At 41.5% G+C, this 15,644-nt stretch overlaps 2 protein-coding genes across 2 annotated transcripts in view; one reads left to right on the plus strand and one right to left on the minus strand.

The window, feature by feature from the left end:
• Nucleotides 1–14,108, minus strand: part of LOC145432343 (dynein axonemal heavy chain 5-like) — a 41,823-nt gene extending 27,715 nt beyond the window's left edge. The window contains exons 1-8 of the mRNA XM_080309107.1: nt 14,031–14,108; nt 13,224–13,346; nt 12,902–13,115; nt 12,336–12,559; nt 11,691–11,889; nt 11,428–11,600; nt 10,960–11,090; nt 9,106–9,259 (exon numbers count right to left, since the gene is read on the minus strand). Of these exons, the coding sequence (XP_080165233.1) occupies nt 9,106–9,259; nt 10,960–11,090; nt 11,428–11,600; nt 11,691–11,889; nt 12,336–12,559; nt 12,902–13,115; nt 13,224–13,346; nt 14,031–14,108 (1,296 nt within the window). The remainder of the gene's footprint in view (nt 1–9,105; nt 9,260–10,959; nt 11,091–11,427; nt 11,601–11,690; nt 11,890–12,335; nt 12,560–12,901; nt 13,116–13,223; nt 13,347–14,030) is intronic.
• Nucleotides 1–15,644, plus strand: part of LOC113021508 (dynein axonemal heavy chain 5-like) — a 132,202-nt gene that overhangs the window by 111,906 nt on the left and 4,652 nt on the right. The window lies entirely within an intron of this gene.

The following is a 15,644-nucleotide window of genomic DNA, read 5'->3' on the forward strand; positions in this document are numbered from 1 at the left end:
GATATCACAATACTGACGGACCTAACCATAGTTCGCTCGTTTAACACTTTTCTTAATTTCGGCTGTCGTCTCTTACAACTCATGGCCGCAGCGTTTTTTAGCTGATGAGCTGATGGAGCTCCGATGTGTCTCATCCTCCCCTGCAGCCATTCCCAAGCCACACCCCGCCACAATCCATGTACCTGTACTGCTGTGTATTTTAAAGCTCAAACATTTCTACTCCGATAATAGTGCCAACCAAATCTTTTACAGAGTAATTTTTCAATCTGATCTGATCAAAGATTTCCCATACAGAGATCTAGCAGTTGCAGCTTTTAAATGCAGTGATTAGCACTGTCACCTCACAGGAAGGCTGTGGGTGCAAACCTTGGACGTTCTCTTCAAATACAATGGCTTCCTCCCACAGTCCAAAGACATGAATGTTAGAAACATTCATGTATTTCCCTACACAATACTGTGTTTTATTGACCATTTTTTAACATTATTTTAATTGGATCTTCTTCTTCCTCACACTTCACAATAGTTGTCACTTCTTCTTACCTCAACCTCTTTCCTTAGCAATTTCAGTAGAAGTGTATATTGGTTGGCTGATGAACTAAATGTATGTGACTGCTGGCAAAAAATCTTGAAATGGTGAGTTTTAAAACAGCTTGCTGGGTGGGTACAAGTTTAACCAAGTGGATGAAGGTACGAGATTCACTGTTTAAATGTTTTAAGCTGAGTCATTTCTCCAAATCCCCAGTTTCCATTAGAGAGAACATGTAACTCAGATTTAAGAAAGTGAAACAGTGTCATGGGGGACTATGTGGTGTTGTGGTAAGTGTCCCTAACCATCTGTTACTCTCACAAAAAAACAATATCACGATAACAGCTTGCTTTTCCTTTTTGTTTCTCATCTCTGTCACTTTCTCTCACACAGTAAAGAAAAGAAGACAAAAAGATGGGAAAATAAATAATTGAAAGAAGGGAAAACAAGTGGGAAACTAACAGGGAAAAAGCAACTGCATGGCTCTTATCATGGTGTTCCCATAGTGTTAAATGTCAAATCCAATGATATCCACTGACTTCGAACAGTGTAAGAGCTTCAGCTTGGTGAGTGCTGGTAAACCTCACTGGAAGCTTAATACTTGTCACATGAATTGATCTGACTTCTGACCTCTTTTATTAAGTGACTTCCCGAATAACAAAATGTAAATATACAGAGTTCAAAATAAGGGCTTTGAAAGTTGTCTAAATATCCTGTGGTGGCAAAAATTCATACAACCCCTCCCAACTGTGTAAACAAACATGGAGAGGAGGAGAAAAGATGAGAAGGAAAGGGAAGAGAAAATATAACCATCGAGTAGAGAGAAGACAGTAAGAAATGTGCATAAGAACTAGCGGGGAAAAAAATCAAAGGGCAGGACAAAGATGAAAACAAAATTCTGGGAGTGGAGAAAGAGTCTTTCAGCAGATGTAATGAAGAATGCTGTAGTACACAGAGGTGTACTTGTATGTGATTGTCCATTATAGTTTCATTTCATTACAAATATCAAAGAGAAAATAACTGCAACTCGGTCATAATGGTGAGGAAAATACACTTTTAAAATTGCACTGAACTGATACGACTCGTGCTCTCTTAAGATTGCATTCATGACCGGTTCAACCTGCTTCAGGTGATCATTCCTGTCGGCTTCTCCGCCAAGCCTGCTGCCACTAAAATTCGTTAAGGCTGTGTTTTAACTGGAGATTTTACGGAGAATTGGAAGACCATCACAAACCTCAGTACTGGGAACAAGCTAGCAAAAGAGTTTAGCTAACGTAAGCTAAAGTGGCAGTGTCTGTTTTTGTTTTTGACGCTGTCGCCGGTACGAGATTCCGGAATGGCACCACTTACCTCAACATCCAGCTGTGAAAGCTGCATCAACCTGAGCCAAAAAGTGATCGAGCTGGAACAAAGGATATCCACGCTATACCAAATCCAGGGGGCTGAATGCGAACTTGACACGATCCTCCTTGGCAAAGCTCAAACCACCGCTACTAGCGCTGAGCTAGCCGACACAGTGCACCATCCAGCTGCTGTGTCCCAAGATCCCGCCAACAGTCAACACAGGCTCTCAACTTGCGTCGCTGCTGCTTCTGCCAAGGACGAGAACTCCTGGTTTCAGCTAGGGGCCAGACCCAAGGCTCTGGTCAGCTCCACTCCACTCCAACCAGCGCCATGGACCATGGTTGAGACGCGTGGTGGCTGCAGGAGGATCCGTCTCTCGCACCCTCACCCCTCTGGTGAGGTAGTATTGGAGAATAAATTCAATGTCCTGGATCCTGTGGACTTTCCTCCTCTGACTGCTAGCCCTCGCCATCCCGCTGTGTCGCAGAGGTCTGCGCCATCTCCACCACTACGCCCCCGGAGCCGCGGCGGGCAACCCGACGCTGTGGTGCAAACTCACCGCGGAGAGCTGTGCTTTACCCCGGCTCCTCGGAGAAGAGGACCCACGGCGCGGCTACCTGGGAGTCACTCACGCAGTCCGGCTGGCGCATCTCCATCTGAACACCCCCGGCGTCGCGGCGCGGGCATCTCAGATGGCCAACAGCCCCCAGTGGCACCTCCTCTCTCCACGCTGGTCCTCGGGGATTCCATCGTCAGGAACGTGCGGATGAGGGGGGCGCTCACGCTGTCGTTCCCGGGAGCCACTGTTGTTGACATAGTGGACAGAATTCCCAACATTCTGGCATCCCACCCACAGGTTAACCGGCTCATCATCCACATCGGCACCAATGACATCCCCAAACAGCAATCTGAGCTGCTGAAGTTGGACTTCCTCGAACTCTTCAGCCTCCTTGGTCAGCTGCAGGTGAGTGCTTTTATCTCTGGGCCCACCCCCACCTGTGGCAGAGGGATAGGCCGCTTCAGCCGGCTGCTCAGCCTTAACACCTGGCTTTCCTCCGCCTGTGTCTCCCACGGCGTGGGTTTTATTAACAACTTTGATGCCTTCTGGGAGAGGAGGCATCTTTTTGGGGCAGACGGGCTCCACCTCAACGCATGGGGACGCCGTTTGCTGTCCGCCAATTTGGCATTTGGCGTACAGCACTCCCGCACATCGCCCTGTCACTACCCCAAACTGACATTACCTGCTGATCCGTCTGCCACTGACTGATGTTCCCCTGGTCCCAGCTCCTATATTTGTTCCACTTTTAACAGTAATACACAAAACTCTGGACTAGGACCTTTCTCTCCCACAGTCAACACAATACCCGTCATAATCACAAACAGAGAGCAACAGAATTATCATAAATCCAGTAACTCCAAAAATATTAATAACCTCCGGCCTCTTCAAAAATATCAACATCCATCCAACTCTATTGTCAAAAATCCACCAGTCTCAATCAGTATGGCACTTTTAAATGTACGCTCTCTGTCGAACAAGTCTTTTATTATTAATGATTTAATTATAGATAATAAACTTGACTGTTTATTTTTAACTGAAACATGGCTGGGTTCGGATGCACCAGTTGTTCTCACTGAGGCCTCCCCACCAAATTTTAATTTCTCTTTTTCTATTAGAAGTGGTAAGAGAGGTGGTGGGACTGCATCTTTAGCCAACAACACACTCACCACCAAACAAATTTTATTTGATCATTTTACCACTTTTGAATTCCATGCTATTGTTTTCAGCAGCCCTCCAGTTTTATCTGTCACAGTTTATAGACCACCTAAAGACAGCGCTGCTTTTATCAAGGAATTCTCAGAATTTTTAACAAACATACATTCAAAATATAACATGATAATTTTAACCGGTGATTTTAACCTGCACATAGATAATCCTTCTGACCCTGCAACAAAAGAATTCTTAAACATCCTTCACTGTTTGGATTTTACCCAGCATGTCACGCAGCCGACTCACAACAGAGGACACACTCTGGACCTGGTCATCACCCATGGGCTGTCCACCAGCGTGTCCTCTGTTGTTGACTTGGCTGTCTCTGACCACTACTGTGTGTTTTTTAACATCACCGGTTTTATTCAGCGGGAGACCTCGGTGCGAACTGTGAGGAGGCGCTATCTAACCTCTGAAGTGGCTGCAAATTTTACCAGGGTTTTAGACGAATGCCCCCCTGTGATTTTACCTGCATCCTGCGATTTGATTTTTAGTTACTTCAACAGCAAACTGAAGAAAAGCCTTGACTCCGTTGCTCCACTCACCACCAAAAAGATTAACGTAAAACATGCATCACCCTGGAGAAACGAAGAAGTCAAAAAACTCAAAAGAAATTGCAGGGCAGCAGAAAGGAGATGGAGGAAAAATAAAAATACTATCAACCATCAAATATTTTGCGAGCAACTTAAAGTGTACAATAATACATTAAGGAAGTCAAGAAATTCATACTTCGCCAAAATAATCAGTATTAACAAAAATAATCCCAAGGTCCTCTTTTCCACCATAGATCATTTATTTAACCCTGATTTTAACAGCTCCCAAAGAACCCCCACAGACTCGCTCTGTGAGCAGTTTGCAGACCACTTCAGGGGAAAGATCAGCGCCATCAGATCTGATATTTTATCTAATCGCGATATGATTGTAAACACATCTGAGGGCTCGATTGTACCTGAGGAGACACTGGACAGCTTTGTCCTGGTTAATGCTGAGAACTTTCAGAAGGTTTTCTCCACAGTGAGACCCACCACATGTCTTTTAGATCCAATTCCTTCTTCACTCTTTAAAACACTTTATGGATTTTTTGAGGCTGAGCTTTTATGCATGATGAATTGCTCTCTTCAGTTGGGTGTCTTCCCTGCTGCCTTTAAAACGGCGGTGGTGAGGCCCCTTCTGAAGAAGAGCAATTTGGATTGTAATGATTTTAATAACTACAGACCTGTATCCAACTTACCATTTTTAAGTAAAGTCTTAGAGAAACTTGTTTTTACTCAGATTACTGATTTTCTCAATGATAGACAGATCCTGGAGATATTCCAGTCTGGATTTAGGGTGAACCACAGCACAGAGACGGCTCTCCTAAAGGTTTTAAATGATCTTAGATGTAACTGGGACTCCCAAAAGCTCTCAGTCCTGGTGCTACTGGATCTAAGCGCAGCCTTTGATACAGTAGACCACGCTATTCTTTTAAACAGACTGAAACACATGGTGGGCCTCTCTGGTGCTGTACACAGCTGGTTCACTTCCTATCTCTCTGACAGAACTTTTATGGTGAGTATGGATACATGCTCCTCTAAGATCCATAAAATGACATGTGGTGTGCCTCAAGGGTCGGTTCTAGGCCCTGTACTTTTTAATTTGTATATGCTCCCTCTCGGCGGTGTCATCAGGAGGCATGGAGTGAACTTCCACAGTTACGCTGATGACACGCAGCTGTACATCTCCGTGTCTCCTGATGACACCAGACAAATGGATGCCCTTTTTAACTGTATCTTGGATATAAGATCTTGGATGGCAGAAAACTTTTTACAACTTAACCAGGACAAGACTGAAGTTTTAATTGTCGGTCCTGAGGCTCAGAGAGAGAAACTCTTGCCTAAATTAGAGGCATTTTCACTATGTCCTTCGCTACAAGTGAAAAACCTGGGTGTTATTTTTGACTCTGAGCTTGGTTTTATCCCACATATTAAACATGTAACTAAAATTGGATTTTATCATCTAAAAAATATAGCCAGAGTCCGCCCTATTCTCTCTCGGGCCAACACGGAGATGCTGATGCATGCTTTTATTACCAGTCGCATTGATTACTGTAATGCCCTGCTCTCTGGTCTTCCTAAGAAGAATATTTCAACTTTACAACTCTTGCAAAACTCGGCAGCTCATGTGCTGACGAAGACCAGAGGGCGGGCCCACATTACACCGGTTTTAGAATCGCTGCACTGGCTCCCCGTGTGTTTCAGGATCGATTTTAAAGTTCTTTTATTGGTTTTTAAATGTCTTAATGGTCTTGGGCCTTCTTATCTCTCAGATCTGCTTTTACCATACGAACCCTCGCGGACCCTGAGGTCCTCTGGTACTGGCCTTTTGATTGTCCCTAAAGTCAGGACACATACTCACGGAGAGGCAGCTTTTCAGTGGTATGGTCCTCGTCTGTGGAACAGCCTGCCGGAGGAGCTCAGGGCCGCAGAGAACGTACATGTTTTTAAGAACAGGCTCAAGACCCACCTTTTTAATTTAGCTTTTACTTAGCGTTTATTTATTTTATGCTTATTTATTCTATCCTGTTATTCTATTATTAATTTAGGATTTACCTAATATTTGTTTGATTTTATTCTTATTCGTTTTTTAATCTTCTTATTCTATTTATATTTATATTGTATCCTGTTCTTATTTATTTTATCATTTTACCCTATATATATTGTATTGCGTCATATCTCCGGTGTTTCCTCGGAGGGCGCTCTCTGCACCGGGGCTGTTATTGACCGTGGCTGCTGGGTCTCTGGGGTCCTCTCAGACTGGCTGGGGGGCTCCTTTGCCTCCCTCCTGCTGTGTGCCCAGCCTGGAGGCTGCGGTCTGTGACCGGCTCCCGGTGCAGACGGCTCCCTGTTATAGTGTTTCCTCACTTGGCTCATGCGAGCCCAGCCCAATTTTTACTCTTTAAGTGTGCGCGTGTGTGTATGTGTGTGTGGGTGGGGGGATATATGTGTATTGAGAGTGTGGGGAGTGAGTTGGAGGGTGGGGTGGGCTGCTTTTAACTATGTAAAGCACTTTGTGCTACATTTTCTCTGTATGAAAAGTGCTTTATAAATAAAGATTGATTGATTGATTGATGAAATGTTTACTGCACTCAAAGCGGAATGCAGTGCTAAAACAAAATGTTGTCTTCTAACATGCTTCTTTATCCTGCTCTTTTCCTTATCTTCTCACACAGGCCTCAAAGGTTTTTCATGTTAAAATAGAGTCCTTTCTCCCAAATGTCACCAAGTAATTGCTTGTTGAGGACTATTGGGATTCTCTTTAATATTTTAAGGGTTTGACCTCACAATTTGAAGCACTTTGAGTAGACTTGTGTTGTAAACTGATGATTTTTAAACAAAACTAAATTAAGCTGACTTGAAGTGAATATACACAGCTATCTGAGCGAGTACAACAGTTTGTAGGTTTTCCAAAACTATGTGTGACTGTTAAATAGCTGGTGCCAGTGCTTTCATAAAAAGATAATATGTGAATCAGACAATTATAGTTGTGCCAAAGAATTCATAAATTGTACAATTTTCTAATAAACACCACCTCTAAGTCCACCTCTCCAGTAACTATAAAGCAATTCAAAGGCAAATTACAAAAATATAAATATAAAATGCATGCAATATAAAACATTAAGTTTGTAAAGCATGCAAAGAAAAGCTGCAGAACAAAGACACCAATGGATTGAAAACTTGCTTAAGGAAGCACCAAGTAGCTTTCTGTACTGTAGTGCCTTACAGACCAATTACAGTAACATTATCTAATATAAAATATCAGTATGAGTCATTCAGATGGACTATCAGACAATGAGACTCCAACCTCTTACTTAAACTTGGAACCATATATTTTTCAACACCAACACTAACTGAGCTCTGTAAACAGTTTTATAAACAGTTAAGGTTTTATGGCAGGCTTACATTTCAGACTTTATGATATAATTTTAGGGGATGAACACAAAACTTGCATTAAGTGTTGAGGAATTTTAGCCATTTAGCAGAAAAGTCAATGAAAAGTCAGTCAGTCTTTGTCCAAACCCATCTAGAAAAGCAAGAGTAGCTTTGGAAAAAAACATTTTAGAGAATATATAACTATGGTAAACCTGTATAATAAAGACAGGAAATAAAAGGTATGGATAACATTTTGAATGCCTTATGAACAGAGACTGAAGTGGCCCAGAATAATCTAAAAGGCCATTTCAGCACCTTCAGCTAATGAGCAATAAAATTTAACAGAATGCGCATTGGTGTCGCTTCCAGTGACGGCATGATACGGCTCAGTACATAATAAGAATAATTACATTTTCTGCTTAAGCTCTCAGCACATTCCATATTTCATTCTTGACCCTGTGATGGCTTTATGGTGCTGATATTATTAAAGTTACTAGCGCTAGCTAGAGGCTGTACTTTAGCCTGTTGTGCTACAGAACAGGAGTTTGAATAAATAGAGTAACTCGTTTTGTTTTGTCTTTTTTTTTTTTTTTAAATAAAGGTGGGTAATTTCGAGTAACTTTTCACATAATTCAACAAATATCAGAAAACACACAAACTATGTCTGCGCATTTTGCCCCAAAATTCATTTTAGAGTTTTTAAATCAGACATGATGAGTTGCTGACTTGTGTTTTTGGTGAAACATCTTGCAAAACAAACTGAAGTATTCTCCTTTATATTATTCAAAAGTTCCATATAAATACTGCACTAGGCAGTTTGGTACAGTTTAGTGCAGGCTATGCCAGTTACTTTCAAACACTGTGTTGAAGTTAATAGTGACACACTAAGTTGGACTGGTACGGAGCAAGCTGTAGTGTTCATGGTCAATATTAGGCTGCGTCAAGTGTAGCATACATGAATTTCTATTTAAGAAGATGATGAAGATTAGATTCATCTCCCCAAATTCCATCTTTTATACTACCTTTAAAATATCTTGGGGTTAGAAATCGGCCATATAGCTTGTGAAACATGTGCTTATATCTTGTTGACTTCACTTAGCTAAATCCACAAAGAGAAATGGATATCATGGTAGCAACATCACATGGCAGCTTATCAAATAAGACTCTACTAGTGGCTCAAAACAAGTTAGAATGCAACTTATATCTAAGTAACTGTTTCCCCAAGCTATAACTCCTGATTACAAACCATAGGATATACTGTAATATCACCTGAAAAACAACAACAGAGCCAATGCAGTCCATGCACATGCACAGCACTGGATCACTACTGTCTATTAATGATATAAAAGAAGTAGAAACAACCAGATGCCTTTTTAAAGATACCTTAACCTCTCATTGATTATTTAATTTAAAACTATACAACTTTCAAACACTGCACACTGCATATTCTCTTGTTGTTCTGGTCTCACAGCCTTAACTGTGACCCACATTAAGTAGAGGATTACATTACTATGAATACGGATTATTTGGAATCTTTTCTCCTTGTGTGTGCTGCTGACCTCTCCAGATGACAGCACATTATTCATGTACTCCAAGAAGGACTCGTCTTTTATTTCGTTGTCAGTAAAGATGAAGCTGATGCCTTTTCCATGCTGGCCAGCTGTTCTGTACAAACTCTTCAGGTCATCCATCAGGTTGGATGTATTGTATGAGCTGGAAAAGAAAAGCATAAAATAAATATGCACACCCTTTCTTCACTAATAACTAATTTTACAGCTTCTAAAAATCATCCATACGTAGTTAAATGCAATCAAAAAGTGCAGCAGCAGAAAACTAGATCGCATAAAAACTTTAATTCATCTATTTATGTGCCAATTTGCATGAAATTTCTCATGAGATTGAAGCTCAAACTACATTTATTGGTGAGAGCGGTTTAAAAAAAAAAAGTGTCGGCGCCCCAGTTTGAGGCTTGGACGATGAAAGTGAAGCACATCTTAGCTTGAAAGTTCACCTGCTTTAGTGTGTGAATGTCAAATTTATTGAATTATAAAGAGGCAGATGAAAAATAAGTTAGAGGGAAAATGGAAGAAGCTGCAAATTGGAGATATTAACTGCATAAACAACATGAGAGAGAAACCACAGATTACTTTCATCTGGTTCTTTAATGATTATCAGTGAGATGAGATACTCCATCCTGTAGTTAATAAGAAATTATAACAACAGCCCTAAGTGGCTGGGAGTTACGCTGTGACTGCCAGACTAGATACGCATTGCTGGTTATTAAAAATAAACACACCTGTTCCCAACTCAACCCAGCAAAAGTGATGAGTTGACCAGTTTGTAAAAGAAGAAATAATATTTGAGGACAAAATAATGGCAGTTTGAGAACAATGAAGCTAGTTAAGCAAGATACAGGTAAAGAGTAACCTCTCCACTCAAGGGAGAAAAGCTGCTTAAGTGAAAAGTAACATTGTGTCAGCCATAAGGATAAAGAGCCCGGACACAGACAGCATGACTACTAGCCACTCAGGGCTGCTGTGATGATAGAAATGCTTCTTTATATGCAGTCTAGTGTGCTTCTAAGAATCCACTGCAGCATATATACCAAAATAAATGCTTTTAAAAAATCTCTAGTAGGAATAATAGTGTTAGGATAACAAAGTTTAAAAGAAATTGTGTACATTAAAGCAACAAGAAAGTCTAAGTTACTGTACAGACAGAGGGAGAGAAAGAGAGTAAATTGGGTTTGCATGAAATAAGAGAACTATCTGTACTGGATGTGCATCTGAAAATCAGTTTTATGTGTGTATCAGAGAGAGCAGATGAAAAAGAAGGAAGGGGACACACAATAGAGGTATCCGTTTTCACCAGGGATAGCTGTGAAGCTAAGAGGACAAACATGTGGTTCATTAATATTAATAGGAAACATTAAAATCTGTTTGGCGAACAAACCGGTGGAAAGTGTGACAATAAATGAATGTAGGGACTGAAGGAGGAAACTACTTGACAGGTTTGGAAGCACGAGTTAGTGATGGTGAGTTAGTATGTTAGTGAAGCCAGAGCTTCTGAGATATCATATAATTAGTATGATATCTGTACCTCTAATGAGAATATACTAGCTGCTGGGCCTGAGAGCTGATAATGCAGAATGTTTCTCATCAGTGACAAAGGTTCTGAGTTTAATGGTTTGATTATAGATGATTATATGATTAATGATTAGATTATAACTAAATCTAACGATTATAAAACAACTTTAGTTTGACATGTTTTGTGAAGAAATTACTCAGAAAAGGAAATCTGACAATGAAAGGTGTTACTACCACTCCACAATCCAATCCTTAGGAGGTTTACAACTTACACCACCCTACCTACATCATTAATAATATTAATATTAATTTTTGCCAGCACACTACCGTGTGAGCGTGATCTGGAAGATCTTGTATCCAGCTATGAACGAGGCCAATCTGGTCAGGCTCTGTTTGCCAGAACCCCCAACCCCCACCAGCAGGGCATTACCTCCCGGTGTTCGGATTATCCTCGACACCTACAAATACACACAGAGCTAGAGTCAAATAAGCATGTTTAGATTTGCAGTAAGTTGTAGGCAACAAAAGAAAATAGCAAGCAAAGTAGGAATACATTAAAAAGATAAAGTAGGAATCTGTGTCTGAGTGCAAATGTCTGGGAGTGAGCAACTGTTTGTGAACGCTCCACAATTTATACTCCTTGAAGTAAAACTGTTAGGATATTCCTTGGGCTTTAAGGTGGTCTGAAAACATTAATGGAGGACTTTGAAATGTAAAAACCCTGACTGATGAAAACGTTAGGAAGTGTAGATTATTTTGGTTGGCACAAACACGACAAAAAACTCTTTAGAGTACCTTGACCAAATGTATCACAGCATCCTGAAAGAAGACCATATCCATGCCAGTACCCCTAATACTTTCATTGTAATGGCTTAGGAACATGTTCAGACGGTCCTTTAAAGTCTCAAATGATTCAATAGGCTCGTACACTTTGGGCAAATCAAAGTCTGAGTCTTCTGGTTCTTCCCCTGTGAGGAAAAAAATGAAAGCAGGTCACAAAACTGAGAAAATCTCTTAAATATATATATATATTTCAATATAGTCAGACTCAGTAGTACCTGTGGCCTCAGGGGCATCTCGCAAGAAGTCAACAAAATATCTTTCTGCTACATAGTCCACCATATTCTTGTGCTCTTCACCAAGATGTTCTTCCACCAGCTTTGCCAGAGCCTGGTCAAACCACTCCACATCATCAGGCATCGTGAATCGATCCGCTATCACACGCTTGCACTCATGTTTCCAAAGTGCCATCAACGTCTGGAAAATATATGTTACGTTATTTTTCTGTTAGACAGAAGGTAATTAGCTACATGGAATAAAGTAATAATAATAAGTAATAACAAAGTAATGACTGGTAATAGGTAAAAGCACTGGGGTAGCTTAGTTACTGCAAAACTGTATTACTAGTGTATTATTTGACTTAGGATTTTTAATGTGAAGTCAGACTGTCAGCCGATATTTTTAACCTAGTTATTTTTGACCTCAGCAAGCCTCCTGTGACAGCTCTTGCCACTCAGTTTCATACTGCTGCCACTTCCCCTGTTTGTCACTTACTCAGTCATGCATATTTGTCCTTGGAAAAATCCTGCATGTGTGACCAAAAAAAATGTTTCTCCAGTGGAAATCTCAACATGTTCTCAAGTTTTTCTTAACTACTTGTCATGTTAGAAATGAGGTAATTAAGCATGCAAAATACATCTCACCTGGACAGAGGTGACAACTTCAGCATTGGTGCTGAGCATGCCTTGCCAGATCCTGGAGAGATCCCTCAGGTTAAAGATGTAGTGGAACTTTGCAGGAGTCGGAAGCATCTTGACCTTAGTCAGCTGCCAGAGACGACGCGTGAGGGAAACCAAACGAGGTACAGTGCTCTGGACCTCCTCGCTAAAACCACGTCCTGTGTAAAAGTGGCCCTCACCGATCACGCCTGTGTCATAAAGTCGATGTTTAGAAAAGTTATATATTTTTTTCCAAAGTAAAGGATACAGTGTGTTTCGTGAAATCACTGTATGGTGGCATTTATTAGTACTTAGTTCATCCCTCTAACTTGCTGTGATATATATATGATTGGCAACTATATTACAAGCACACAACACCTACACAACTGTCTGGAAATGGTAAAATAAGAACAAATAAAATAATGTATGTCTCTCAGGACATACATTATACATTATGCCTTAGACCTTGTCATGTATGAACATGTAATGCGAAGTAATCCCCAAAATATAAATGACTGCAGAAAAATGACTTCTTGCAGTGTTTTACCCACCAAATATCTTGTCTATCGAAGCATTGGAGGGCAGCGTGCAGTTAAAGATTGAGAACTGCCTTTTCAGTCTCTGTGGTATGTCATTACGGCCCCCTCCAGGATGAATCATTGCTGCCAGGAACTGAACATCCACAATATTTGTGAACTCTCCAGGTTTTTCCAGATTGAAGAAACCATTCTGTTCCATCAGCTGCCTGACAATCTCATTAGTCACCTGTGATTGAAAGCAAGAAGCTTAAATCAAGAAAAGTTTTGTTTTTCATTTATTTATCATTAACCAGTATTATGAATGAAAAAACACCAGTAGAAATGTTATAATGACCTGGTCTCCCCACTCATTGATGACAGGCATGTTGATGTCATCTATAAAAATTGACATTTTCTTCCCAGCAGGCGGTCCATAAGTGGTCCCCATCCTCTTATCAACATAGCTCTCAACTGACCTCTAAAAAAAAGGAAAAAAGGGAGGGATGAGGCAAGAAAAAGTACAGCGAGATAAAGAAAGAGATCTTTTAATTTCAACTGAAATGTAATTCATCACAGATCATCAATATCACACATGTTCATATTCTTTAATGGCAAATGAACACAGTCATGGTGTTGGTTTTCATTATAGACCTGCTCTGTGCATAAGGCATTGCCAGGTTGGCAATGCCTTATACAACTGCCCCCTGCCTTGCATTGAAACGATTACTTTCTTCCTGTCTTTGGCTGTGTGACTGCTGTCTACTCTTACTACTTCAGCTGTATCTCATCACTCGATCGGTCCCTGAGTGTGCGCAGTAAGGAGCCTATAATATGCCTTGTTACTCAGCTGTATTCCGCCCTCTTTCCTAGTTTGTGTCTATTTTGGTTTCACTGTACTTTGCATCCATCCTTCATATCTTTTGTTTTTGGTTTTACTACTATTTGTATAAGCCTTCAGCTAATTCCTGTGTTTGATCTCTTGGTGTTACGTTCTGTTGCATCAGCTTTCATTTTTAAAGTTTCCTCTTTATTCTTGTTTACCTGCCTGTGGTGTTCTCCCCTCTTTAACTGAACGCTCCTTTTAAGTTAAAAATTCACAGAGTGACACACTTCTGTTTCTTCTAAATTAAGAGAAACGTAGGCAGGTGACCTGCTGCTTTACCTGGAACATTAGTGGTGTAGTAGCAGAAGAGAAGTTGAGACTCTTGCCTATGTGGGTCTCAGGGTCATACTTTGACATGTAGCTCTTGATGATAACAGTCTTGGCTGTTCCTTGCTCTCCAATTAGCAAAACAGCCTATAACAAACATATTTAGATTTGCCATCAGTCCAAATTATCCCAACTAACTTCCACGTTATAGGATAACATGAGAAGGACGACAGTAGAACAAGACCGCGAACAGTTAACTGTGTCCTCCAATGCAAGAGAGGCACGTCTACGGCATATTCTATGAGGAAAGATCAAAGGGAAAGTAAGAGCATATCCTCTGCGTCTGCTGAGCATAAACACATGATGCTGGTTTTGTAGTTACATTTAAATGTTTATCCAAAGTTTACTTCAGGTTGTCTCTCTGGAGAAAGTACATGACTCATTGTCAAAGTCTAAAAACAGATGAGACCTTCATAAATGTAAATATAACACATCAGAGCTGCTTTTCCACCATCCCTGGACTCGCACCAGTTTGCATACAGGGAGAACCGGTCAACCGAGGATGCGATCGCCACAGTGCTGCACACATTACTGAAGCACTTGGAACACAGGAACACCTATGCACGGCTCCTCTTTGTAGACTACAGCTCGGCTTTTAATACCATCCGGCCATACAAACTCCGTCCCAAACTCCACCAACTGGGACTTAACTCCTCTCTGTGCAACTGGATTGTGGACTTCCTCACTAACCGTAGACAGAGTGTCAGAGTGGGTAAGAACACCTCTTCCACCCTTGTGGTCAACACCGGTGCCCCTCAGGGGTGTGTTCTGAGCCCTCTGCTATACACTCTCTTCACCCATGACTGTATTTCCTCCTGCGCGTCCAATCTCATTGTTAAGTTTGCAGATGACACTACAGTGCTCGGACTTATATCCAACAATGATGAGACAAACTATAGGACAGAGGTGCAACAACTAGAGTCATGGTGCCACGACAATAACTTGGTCTTAAACACCAAAAAGACCAAGGAGATCATTGTAGATTTCCGGAAGAGGGGTCATAACAACCATCTGCCTCTCTTCATTGGCAGTGAGGCGGTGGAGAGGGTGAGCAGTTTTAAATTCTTGGGGGTAACTGTGACCGAGGACCTGTCCTGGGGCAACCATATCACCTCAGTTGTACGGAAGGCCCAACAGCACCTCTACTACCTGAGGAGACTGCGGAGCGCACACATTCCCAGATCTCTGATGTTGAACTTCTACAACTGTGCCATCAGCAGCGTTCTGACGTATGGATTTCTAGTGTGGTTCCCCAGCTGCACCAAGGCCGATCAGCAAGCACTCCAGCGGGTGGTGAAAGAAGCTGGCAGAATTATTGGAACAAGTCTGCCAGAGATCAGTAATATCTTCCCCACTCGCTGTCTGAGGAGGGTGCACAGTATCCTGCGGGACCAACATCACCCTGCGCGCCACCTTTTCCATCTGCTGCCCTCAGGGAGAAGGTACAGGTCTATACAGGCCAGAACATCCAGACTGGCCAACAGCCTGTATCCACAGGCTGTGAGGCTCCTGAACTCTCTGCCCCCCTCTCACGGACAATAACCATATCTAACTTCTTAATAGCAA

Source organism: Astatotilapia calliptera, chromosome 12 (genome assembly GCF_964374335.1).
Source record: "Astatotilapia calliptera chromosome 12, fAstCal68.1, whole genome shotgun sequence".
Taxonomy (NCBI): Eukaryota; Metazoa; Chordata; class Actinopteri; order Cichliformes; family Cichlidae; genus Astatotilapia; species Astatotilapia calliptera.